At 42.6% G+C, this 12,570-nt stretch overlaps 1 protein-coding gene across 2 annotated transcripts in view; it reads left to right on the top strand.

Annotated features, from left to right (window-relative positions):
* Window positions 1-901: 901 nt before the first annotated feature.
* Window positions 902-12,570, top strand: part of klhl12 (kelch-like family member 12) — a 52,741-nt gene continuing 41,072 nt past the window's right edge. Inside the window, exons 1-3 of one of the 2 annotated variants that reach the window (XM_052034573.1) lie at window positions 902-957; window positions 2,177-2,351; window positions 9,776-10,010. In XM_052034573.1, the coding sequence (XP_051890533.1) occupies window positions 9,828-10,010 (183 nt within the window). In that variant the 5' untranslated portion in view covers window positions 902-957; window positions 2,177-2,351; window positions 9,776-9,827. The other variant, XM_052034572.1, reaches the window with a different exon arrangement.

Raw genomic sequence — 12,570 nt, 5'->3', positions numbered from 1 at the left:
TTACAGCAGACTCGAGGTGTTTTTGCACATACATTCGCTCAACCACTAGTGCTCTATGGTTATGTATATAAATAATTTTGCAAGGTGCAGTGTGAGAACTCAACAAAGCTCCCACCACAATGTCATCCAAATGTGGAACAAGGATAAAGGCAGGAGGCTTAGGGGAACAGTACGGAAGACTGATGCTGGGATACGGTGGAGGAGGCAGCATCTATGGAAGAAGATGGATAGTTGATGTTTCAGGTTGAGACCCTTCATCTGGACAGAGTTCCTCCAGCACCTTGTGTGTTCCAGATTCCAGCATTTGCCGTCTCTTGTGTCTCCAGGCTGGGGTATGGTATTTGATGCCGCAGGAGAGGTTGGGAGCTGAGGGCCAGTGCAGATGGTTGGGCTGGATTTTGGGGTTGGAGCATGAGGATGGACTTGTAGGCTGGTGCTGGGGCATGGACTGGGACTTTGAGATTGATTTGGAGCTGAATCATGGGGAATAACTTGAAGGCGAGTGCTGGGGGCGTGGAGTGGGAATGGGGCTGGAGGCTAGGGATGGAGCTAAAGGATAGGACGGAGCTGGAGGATAGAAATGGGTCGGGCAAGGCGTTGGAGGAGGATGATGGGTTTGGTATGGAGGTGCAGAAAGATGCAAGTTGACGTTGAAGCTGGAGGATAGGAATGGGTCTGGGATTGAGATAATAGGTTGCAGATGGAGCTAGGGAATGGAATGTGGATAGACTGGAGGATGGGCATGGTTTGGAGGTGCAGATGCTGTAAGGTGACGAACTGGGGACTGATACTGTAAGATCCAGATGTTGGGACTGGAGGATGCTCAGGCTGGGGAGCGATGTCACGTGACACTGTCCCAGCGGGCGGCAGCAATACGCATGCGTTTGGCCAGCGGCCTCCCGCCGTGCATTGTGGGAGCTGTAGTTCATTCGGTGGAGCGGAGGCCGCGGTTAGATGGTGAGTAGCGACGGCTGGAAACGGTGGTGAGCCGCAGGCCGAGCCCCCGCTCCGTGGGAGGAAGCGGTGAAGGGGCTGATGGGCCAAGCGCGGAGTCTGCTAGGAGCGACTTTCCAGCGACGTGCCAGGCCCCGGAGCCCGGGGTAAACACGGTCCAACGGCGGCAGGTGGGCCGCGGTACCTGGGAACCAAGGGACCCGCACACCCAGCGGGGATGGGCGGGAGGCCGACGGGGAGAAGCCTAAGGAGGGAGGGAGGGAGGGAAGGAGGGAGGGAGGGAGGGAGGGAACCTGACTAGGTAAGGAGCAGGCAGGTGGGGGAGGAAAACCCAGAGTGGGAGGGGGGCAGGGAGGTTGGAGAGGAAAGCCCAGGGTGGTGAAGGGGATTAAAGTGGCTGGAGGTGGGATTAAAGTGGCTGGAGATGGGATTAAAGTGGGAGAAAGGGATATGGGGATTAACCGGGGGAGTGGGAGTATTGTCAACAAGGAATTGAAGAAGGGGAAGGGGGTGGGTAACCTGGGGAGAGGGGATTTCCCACGGAGGGAAGGAAAACTTGGAGATGGAATAACTCGTGGAAGAGAGTGACCAAAAGGGAAATTAGGATGGAATAGCATGGGAAGAGCGAATACCTTGAGAAGAAATGGGTAATTTTGTGGGGGGATGTAATTAATCAGTGTGGGAAGATGGTGGGCAATTTCCCAGTAAGGAGAGGAGACAAAAGGGGAAAACCGTTGAGGGAGGAGAGGGAGAAAATCCCAGGGAGAAGGAAGTGGGGATGTTGGCATAGTCCAGGAAACGTACTGGCGAGGCAGGAAACCCCAGAGGAAGGAATAAACTGAATGGATTGACAGGGAGATTGGGACTGAACCAGGACAACAGAGGAATAAACTGGGGAAGGGCAGGGAAGAAACTGAGCCAGGATCTGGAATTAGAGTGAGGTATAAAGGGTGGAACACAACTTGTTCACTGCGTTGTCCAAGTCCGTAAAGAAAAATGTGCAACTGTTTTGGTGTCCCCATTTAAAATGAATGTTTGCACAGTGCACTATTTAATTTCTGATATATGCTCCCGATGTGTGAAGCTTGCTGCTGTAATGTAGAGTTGAAATGGTTTACAAGAGAAGGCGTTATCTTTCCTAGGACCCAGTACATACAGATGTAGTAGAAGTGTGCTGTTTGGTAAATGAATTAGTTTTGAAATATTGACCTTTTTATTCCAGGTGGTATGACTGGATATGGCTGAAAGCAACTAAAATGGCTGTCATCCCGTGAAGTTAGTCTTGCTCAGTTCTGGGATAGCAGAAGGGAAGTGATTGGACGGAGGTGGCAGCTGGTAGACCGGAGCTCTGCCATGGCGTATCAGATGCTCTAGTAATCCTAATTCTGGAAGTGAATGTAAGAATTATCTCTCTGTGAAATGACAAATGAATCTTATTCCATTCTGCTTTCCTGATAAAATTTGTAAACCATAATATCAATTTGAATTCTTCCACTATTGCAGTGGTCAGGCTGCAGGCTGATTCGGAGCTGTTCAACCTAACAAGGGTTTCCTCTGAGCTCTTACAGTAATAATTAATGCTGCAGCTCTACAGATGGCTGTATTTGAGGGCTTGCATCTCATTGATCTAGACTTATTTTTATAGAATTATAGGAATTTACTCACAGGAAGCCATCTGAATCATCATGTTCATGTTGGCCAAAAAACAGATCCAACCTCCAGAATAATTTTGATAGTCTGGAACTTCAGGTGCTCATCCAAGTATTTCTCCCTCTTCCACATTTTCAGGCAATGAATTCAAAACTCCCAGCATTATCTAGATGCAAAATGCTTCATCATCTTCCCTCTAAACCTGCCAATTTAATTTAAATGTATATCCATGAATTATTGATCCATCTCCTAAGGGAAATAAATCCTTCCACCACTTCTAGCTCCGTAAAATTTTACATCCTTAACTATATTTCTCTGTTGCAAGAAAGCAGCCCCAGCCTACCCATTGTTTCCTCATAGCTTAAAATTCTCATGGCAGCATCCTCAGAAATCTCCACTATATCGTTCAGCACCATTGCACCCTGCAATGATGCACTGCTGAGAAATGTACCTACTGCTCAATGGCCTAATTGTTGTTTAATATAGTTTGGGCCTGACGTTTTTGCCCCCTCCCCACATAACATGCTGTGCCTTCCTCAAAAAAACTGCCCTGTAAGTCTTCTCTACTTGTCCTGTGGAGGTGCACTCTCAAGATCCCACTGCTCTTCTATACTTTATCCTACTATTTGTAATCCATTTCCTTATTTCCTATGCCCTCTTCTCAAACTTTTCCTGATTAAATCCTGGTTGTCACTCCTCTGTCCAGCTGAACAGTTCATTAACACTGCCCAGCATTGTCCCTCAGTGTCAACCACGTATTCAATTTTTGTACCATATCCAAATGCCCCCTATATTGAGTCTACATATTTGTTATGTACCGCAGAAACAAGGAACCTTGTACAGAGACCTGAAGAATCCCATTACAATGTAACAAATACATTATACAAGCATTGTTTTTTTACTCCTTCCATAGCTGATTTTGGATCAAACTTGCCTCTTTCCCTTAGATACAATGTGTATTTAAAGCTTCTGATCAGTCTGCTATGTGGGACCTTCCCAAAGTATTGGTAGAATCCATTTAAACAGCTAGAAATGAAGGATGTTCATTGACCTTGTTATCACCTAAAAAAAAATTGTCAAGCCAGTCATGACTTTCCCTTAACAAATCCATGTTGGTTATCCTTGATTAATCTGTACCTCTCCAAATAATCTTATCCAATCATTTGCCAACCACTTGCTTTAAGATTACTCTGTCTTCCTTTTTGAACAATGATTTTGTGACAATCGTATTCCAGTTCTTTTGCTTGATACAGAGGATTCAAAGTTACCAAGGAGCAGAGGAAAGTGATAAAATTAAATTGAATTCAAACTTTACTCAGTTGGACTAAAGCAGGCTTCAGTTGATGTGCAGAATTGAAACAATGTGTCTAATCCACAGAAACTGGCATGTGTCAACTCTTGGAATGGAGTCCAATATTCTACTGTACGTTAGCCCCTTCCTCCACAAATGGTTGATTAGCCCCTAGTGTAACCTCTCACCATTGTAGGGATTACAAAGGGAAGGAGTTGGGGAGAGAATCATTGGAGATGGGGTAGGGAGGCATCAGAGAAATAATCATACCATTGTGGTGGTAATCCAGAAAAAAAACATGTTATTTTGAAGGTGGTAGTTGGAAAAAGAATTGGATAAAGTGGGGCTGAGCCAGTGGTTGTGCGAGGTGCGTTGGAGAGAGCACTGCACAGGAGGTGGAGTGTCAGGGAGAGATGGTTGGAGGATTATTGAGCAGATGAAAGAGTGGGGGTGGGTTGCAGATATTTCATCAATAATGATGAAACATTAGTGAAGATAGCAATCTAGAGAAAAATGGATGTGTAAACTTTGTGGCAGTGAGTCAGATAGGGTGAGAGTCTTTACTGTTAATATAGGCCTCAACCAATGGTTAAAACTTCCTCAGACCTCGTTTCCATGGTAGAGTTTTGTTTAAATTATGTTAAATAAGCATTGTAAGTCATTTAACATCATGGCTTATACCCAGTGCCTCAGTGTGCTACTGTTACATATGCAAGGAAGTACTGTCCACAATTTCAAAACATAGTCTTCTGCTGTGACCTCTGAGAATGGCCCAAAAAACTGAGTAACTCTCATTTGGTTTGCTGTTTCTGTACAAATCTAAGAGTGGGGCAGAATCAAGATTTGCTAAGCCACATTTATACGAGGTTACAATAGTCTCTTTTTTGAGCAGTGCAAATATCTTGTAATCAATACATCATACATCACCTCCTGTCTGGTGTTGCAAGAAATATGGCATACATGCTCATTGGAATTTTTTTCATAGCACATTGTATTTGTGTTCTCCAGACAGAACTGAGATTGTGTTTAGTCAGAATTTTGTATTCGTATATACAGAAACTATATAAAAAGCATAAACCAAAAACCTTTTGTTATTTCACACGTGGTTTCCTGGTATTCCTGTTTGCCTTCCTCAAGACTGTTAAAAGAAGTTTGAGGCAGCAAAATATTTTAGACATTTAGAAAGTGATAGTACAATCAATTACATGAAGACCCTGGCTACGAGGGTGGGTCAGAAGCTGGGTGAAGGCATTTAGAAACTGATATTGCAACCCAGAGGCTGGGTTACTTGTGACTCCTGATTCATCTCCTGACACCTTAGGCCTTTTCCACCATTTACAAAGCACAATTCAGGAGTGTGATGGAATATTCCTCACTTGCCTGGATGAATGCAGCTCCAACAACACTCAAGAAAGCTCACAACGTCCAGAACAAAACATAGATCTTAACTTAAATGGGTGGCACTGTGGTGCAGCAGGTAGCAACCCAAGCTACCTGTGTCTACTCTGGACATTCTCCATGACCACATGGGTTTCCTCCCGCATCCTTAGGGTGCACTGGCTGGTATGTTCATTGGCTAAAGTAAATTAACCCTAGTTTAGGTGGGTGGTAAAAGAATTGGGTGGAGTTACTGGGTATGTAAGAAATAATGGGTTACAGGGAAATAAGTGGGGGAAGGGATTTGATCAGATTGCTCTGAGAACTGGCATGGACTCGGTGGGTCAAATGGGTTCCTATGTTCTGAGGAAATATGAAATAATATAATAACAGCCTGCCCAGATTCCACGGTCTCTCACATCACCTCCAAAATATTTGTCCCCCCACCACTGTTGCAGTGTGCATCATTTACTCTGGCAGCGCCTCTCAAACCTGCCACAAAGAACACCACCTACATATTTTCCTTCATATTGGACACTGCATTGACTTGGAAATAAATTGTCGTTCCTTCATCATTGTTGAGCCTAAATTATGGAACTCACAACCCATCAGTGTTGTGAAGGACTGCAGCAATTTGACAGGGTAGCTCATCAACCACGAATGGGTAATAAATGGTGCCCTTGCCGACAAAACCAATATCCCAAAAAATGAATAAAGAGAACAGGACAAAGTCAACGTGATTTTATTAAAGAGAAATAGTACTTGGCAAATTTCCTATTATTTCATACTTCCTCACAACATAAGAGGCCATTTGGCCTATTCAGTCCATGTCAGCTCTCTGAACTATCCCATAAAACCCCTTCACCCACTTAGTTCCCATTCTCTCTCTCATGCCCATTAACTCCACCCAAATCTCCTACCACCCATACCACCCACCTACACTAGGGATAACTTACAGTAACAAATTAACCTACCAGCCAGCACGCCTTATGGAGTGACGACCTGGGCAACTGGAGCCATGAGGTAGCAGCACTACCTGCTGCACAGTGCTGCCACCCATTTATTAGCGTTCTTTCAGGATCTATCAGTTAGTGTGGGTAAAAGTCAATTAGGATTAGGATTTCCAAAATGAATTCAATAAGGTGCCATGCAAAGGGGTACTGCACGTGTAAGAGGTCGTGCCATTAGGAGCAATATATTTATAGAGGAGTGGCTCTCTAACACAAAGCAGTCGGGATAACTTGGCCATTTTCAGGTTGGCATTCTCTAATCAGTAGGATGCCACAGGGATCTGTGTGGGACCTCAGCTATTTGCAATTTAGGTTAATGGTTTGGATGAAGGGCTCAAGTGCACTTGGCCAGACTTGCTAATGTTACAAAGATTGGTGGGAAAGTAAGTATTGAGGGATTGTGAAGTGCCCCTAGTGATGTAGGTATGTTGGGCAGAAATTTTCTGGATGGGGTATAATTGGGGAAATGTGAGGTTATCCACTTGGGTAGAAGGATTAGAAAAATTGGTTTAAACCCTATTGAGATTATTACAATAGAGAAATCTCTGGGCTGGGGAGGTTAGTGCAGCCAAACAGAGGGGGATATAGCAGCCACCATCACGTAACAGAAGATGTTGTGAAAGGTTGTGGGATCTGGTCAGTCTGTCAACACAAGGGCCAGGTGCAGCCAGTCTCTGGCTGTGCCACCCAGGATTCAGGCCTGAAGTCAACATCTCAACTCTGAGCTGCTGTGCAGCTCGCCACAGTCCACAACACGAGTCCTCACAAGCAGCTTCTCCAGACTGAGCTGTGGGGTGATTCGCTGAAGGGTTTGTGCCAGATACTCGGCACAGCAGTGGGGAGACGGGAGTTCCTGCCGCATTCCTGGCACAGCAGCGCTATCGGTAATGCACCTCTTATTATGTAATTATATACCAACTGCTTTTAGCACCAATTCCATTAGCACTCGTTTCTGGGAACACATCCTGTGTGTGAAGTGAGGTACCAGTGTACAGAATGCTGCAGTGCAAAGGGATCTGGGTGTTGTTGTATGTGAAACACAGACTGAGCAAATAGGTACAGCAAGTAATTGGAAGGGTATATGGAATATAGGCTTCAATGCAAAGGGGAAAGGATATAAAGTAGGGACGCTTTACTCCAACTGTACAGGGCATTGTTGGACCATACTTGGAGTACTGTGTAGGACTCCTTATTTAAGGAGGAATATACTTGCATTGAAGGCTGATCAGAGAAGGTTCACGTGGTTAGTTCCTAGGATGACTAGAATCACGGGTAACAATTTTAACACTTAGTCTTCTACTCCGATGTGAAATTGGCCATCCCTGTGTCAGTGAAGGAGGGTTGATCAGATAGGGTCTTCACTCATGGGAGTTTGGTATAATGTAAGGGAATCTTACAAAACATTTAAAATCGTCAGGGGTCTTGACAGAGTCGTTGCTGCAAGGATATTTCCTCTAATTGGGGAATCTAGCATTAGAGGATGTTGTTTTAGATTAAGGGGTTTATAAGATGGGAACAAACAGGAATTTATTTTCTGTGTCTTGTGAACCTTTTTTGGAATTCTCAACCACCGAAAGCTATGGCGGCTGAATCATTACATACATTCAAGGCCTAGACAGACAGACTTTCAGTCACTCAGGGAGTTGAGTCTTATGGTGACCAGGCAGAACTGTGAAGCTGAGACCAAGATCAGAGCAACCATGACCCTGTTGAATAGCAGAACAGACTTGAGATCCATATGGCCTATTCCTCCTATTTCTTATGTTCAAATGGTTTGCATTAGGAAAACCAGATCGTTACATGAAGTAAGTGGGGGGGGGGGGGGGGGGTGCAAAGGAAAGGGTAATACCATGAAAAATACTGCTTTCTTGCCCATCTTGGAAAATAAGAAAATGTGTTTTTTTCAGAATTATTGCAGGAAATGAATGTCCAAGTACATGTCACAAAAATCCTCATTATAAATACATGTCATAACAGCCCCATCCTCCTGTGATAATATGATTAATTGTCTGGAGCAGGGAATCAGTTTTAGCAGGGGGCCTAACTATGATTTTCCAACCATCCATTTTAAGCACGAGAAAATTCTGAGCACTGTAAAACTAGATTTCTGATTTGCCCCATTTGGAAGCTAGGTTCAAAAAAATTCTTCCCTGATGGAGTACAATTTTGTATGCTAACTTTCTTAATCAGAAATAGACCCCACTGAAAAATTAACTATAATTACTATTGATAGAGATGTTTTGGTATGCTTTTTAAAAATGTACACTTTTAAATGCTCACTGGATCTTTGCTGAGGCTGAATGTTTTAGTTAGTAAATGCTGGAACTGGAATGTAGACCTGTGATTATAATAATGGCCACCATCTAAAAACCAGATGTGTCTGAAACTCTGCTCAGCTGATACATTGGGTGGGAGGCTGCAATTAGTTGGTGTACAGCAAGCTGTCTGTGACCTGACTTTAGTGGGTGATATTTGAAGCAAATTGATATCTATTCCTGTTCAGGATGTACTACAGACTGCAGTTACTTTACATCCTCCTCGTTGCCATTTGGAAAAGGTATTAAATTTGTCATTTTAATGATAGAATTTAAAGTACTTCCACTTCCACTGTGGCACTTCAACTCAGCCACAGGCTCTTTTCTTTGTTTCAGTTTGTTGCTGAGACAGTGCGTTCCTATGCAAAGCAAAAACATTGTTAATTCTGACAGACTTGTATGCAAAACCGTCAATAGCTCTGGACATCAAAAATCACTTTATGGATGAGGATTTTTGTGACATTTCAATGTACTAAGGCACGATGTGAAGCCTTGCAAAAATCGAGCTGGTTCCATTACTTTGAACAGGTACGGAAGAGACAATTGGACATCCTGGAATATCTTAAAATGCAAATAATGAAGAAAGAGCTTGCATTTACATAGCACTTTTTACAAAGTTTTTACAACTTTGACCTTCACAGTCAAAGAGTTGAGAACAGTTCTCACTGATTTTGAGGGAAATGTAGCTGGCACATAAAGAGCAATGACAAAATAATCTGTCCTTTTATAGTACTGGATGAGGGATAAATACTGGTTAGCACAATAAATGACACCTCCAATAGTGCAGCGTTCTCTTAATAGCATTCTAAATTATGGAGTTTGAATCCACAATCTTCTGAGTCTGAGATGAGTGTGCTCCAGTTTAGTCAAGGCTGACACCTAATTCATCTTGGCTAGAAAAATAGTGAGTGTGGCATGATGGTTGAGATAGGTTGAAACAGGCAATGGACTGAGATAAAAAGATGGTCTTACTTTGTTAAAGGAGGAAAGCCAGGAGACAGAATTGGTCAGATTACTTAAATGCATGCTCAGTTCTTGTGTAATATTTTCTCACACCACATGCAGTTAAAATGTCATTGTTAATCTTACCTCATAAACTTTACATATGAAGTATTAAATATCAGAGGCCTATTCTTCCGGTACGTTAACAATGTATTGTTGGTTTGATTCAAATCCAGCTGTAGGCTACTAAATTTCTCTTTCCTGGAATTACAAGTGGAAAGGTTCAACATGGCTCCTCGGGACATAATGACCAACTCACATGCCAAGTCCATTCTTAACACAATGAACTCCTTGAGGAAGAGTAACACCTTGTGCGATGTCACACTGCGAGTTGACAGCAAGGACTTTCCTGCGCATCGTATCGTGCTGGCAGCGTGCAGTGATTACTTCTGCGCGATGTTCACTAGTGAGGTAAGTTGGTAGTCTGCTGCTGATGGATTTTTCTCTGTTACGTTGGTCAGGAAGCAGGTTCACTGTCCCCTCATGCTGGTGTTGGATGTTTGCCACTTCATCAGTATGGCTTCTTAAGATAGGATTATTTATTCAGTATTAACAGTTTGATCTAAGCAAGAGATTCTCTATTCAGTGCCTTAGATTGTAACTTTGGGAAGTTGGATAGACTATTAACCTATATTGCTCTTAGTGACCAACTGACAGCAATGAGTCATCAGGATTTGGAAGGCGCCTAATTAGTCTCTTGTTTCTGTACTGCAGCTATTCAAATACAAAACTTGAGGTGTCCCAATCTTCTTTGACTTCAAGCAATTATCCCTAAAAAAAAATGTGATAGTCTCTGCTTCAGCAGCTTCCTAAGATGATGTGTTTCCTGTTTCTACAACAGTCCAATCATGTGTTTCATCTTCTTACTCTCCTTGATGATCTTCAGCATCCTTTAAGTGACATGGTGCTGCTCGATTTCATATCTGATGACCGGGCTCTTATCGGAAGTGGAAATTTGGAATGCACTTCCTCAAAAAAAACTGTTAATGCTTGATCACTAAAAAACTTTGTTAGATTTTATTAGATAAGAATTTAGTGGGGAATGAAACCAAGGCAGATAAATGGAGTTAAAATTCAGATCAGTCATGATTGACTGAATGATGGAATAGGCTCAGGGGCTGAAACTTAGGTTCTGTGTTTCTCATTTTAAAATTTTACCCCTTTTTATTGGATTCCCCTACTGCAAGAAGTAACACTTGACTCATGATCAGTACATTATCCAAGCATACATTATTGTCTGTTTCTATATTTGTATTAGATATGTAGTTAAAAAAAAGTGTAATTTACCTTCTTCGTGATCTTTTAATTCAAACCGTCTGGTCCTTGCAAGACAACTTATTTTTATCGAAAACCATAGTGAATAGAAGTAGGGATTATATGATGATTGCATTTAAAAGTTGTAGATTATAGGTTTTGAAAATATCATTGAAGTATCATACTGAAGTAATGCTGGGGAGATGTGCTTGCAGTGAGAATTGTTCATCCTTGTTGAAACTTGCTTTTTAAGAACATTCTAAATTTAAGGATATACCTCAAAGATTTTGTTTAATGATTCCAGTTAAATTCTGAGTCTCATTTTGTAGCACTGTTATCAACCAGTGTATAACATTAACTGGTAGAGGTGTTTTTAATCCTTTCCCTTCATGTATTGCTAAATCTTTCCCTGGGATTGCAGTACATGGCTACACAAGAGTTAAGGCAGCTGCATAATTATACATTTCTTTCCTTGTTCTTTTTGTTCATCGGGTTTCAAATGTAGGTTAGAATTTGTACTTCTCCATCCCACAGGAAAATCTGTTCATCCCTGTTATTCCTCACCTAATCATTAGTATTTTTCAGGAGGGAACTAGGTAACATGTATTAATCCTTTGTAACACCCAAAGCACTGGATGAACTCAGCAGGTCAGGCAGCATCCATGGAGGGAAATGGATAGTCAACGTTTTGGTTCAAGACACTTCAACTGGACCCTTTGTTGACTGCCCATTTCCCTCCACGGATGCTGCCTGACCCGCTGAGCTCCTCCAGCACTTTGTGTGTTGCTCCAGATTCCAGCATCTGCAGTCTCTCTTGTGTCTTCTTAATCTTCTTACTCCACTATAAGACTGTCTTTGGTTGCAAACTGCTATCATGTATCCAACTAAAAGAGGTGGGAAAGTTGGTGAAAAATGTTATGCGACTCTTTTCAACATGTGGCTTCCAGAGGCAAGGTTTTGTCAGCTAAAAGTCCTCTAAGCTAGCTATCTCCATTTGTGTGTGCTAAATTACGACACTGTATGGTGATCATCATATAGTGTACAATAGCACAATGGTTAAATTGGTGAATTAGGAATCCAAATGCCTGGATTAATAATCCAGGGAATACTGATTTAAATTTCACCAAATTGTAAATTTTAACTCTGTTTGAAACATCTGGTAGCAATAAAAGTGGCTTGAATATGTTGGATTGTTGTAAAACCACCAAATAAATTAATTAACAATGTTATAGAAGGAAAACGTTTGTCCTTACTGGGTCTGAGTAGTTCCACAGCAATATGTGTAACTCCTAACTGCTCACTGAAGTGGCTGAGTAAACCTTTCAATTGTACCCAAATCTCACCAGTGGCCCAGGAAGAAAGCCCACATCTCTCGGGCAGTGAGGAATGGGCAACAGATGCATTGCCAGCCAAATGCAAGGTGTGGCAAATGCTCTGAACCTACAATGAAAACATGAAATGCCGTAAATATTCAATAGACCGGGCAGTGTCTGTGGACAAAGAAACAGAGTTAACGTTTTGGGTTTCATCAGAACAGTGTATGTGGAAATTGACCTCTCAGGTTGGGGTGAGTGTCTGTGAAACACAACCTGCAGGGTGGGGTGAGTATGTGGGAAGTTTGACCCAGCAGGATGGTGTGAGCATGAAAGTGGTTTGTATCTGTAGCAATTGTATGCTGCAGGGAGTGGCTAAGTCTTTACAAACTGTTATTGATTGT

The sequence above is a fragment of the Pristis pectinata genome, chromosome 20, assembly GCF_009764475.1.
Source record: "Pristis pectinata isolate sPriPec2 chromosome 20, sPriPec2.1.pri, whole genome shotgun sequence".
In the NCBI taxonomy this organism is placed as follows: domain Eukaryota; kingdom Metazoa; phylum Chordata; class Chondrichthyes; order Rhinopristiformes; family Pristidae; genus Pristis; species Pristis pectinata.
The sequence above is the reverse complement of the archived record's forward strand: the minus strand, read 5'-3'. Positions and strand labels throughout refer to the sequence as shown.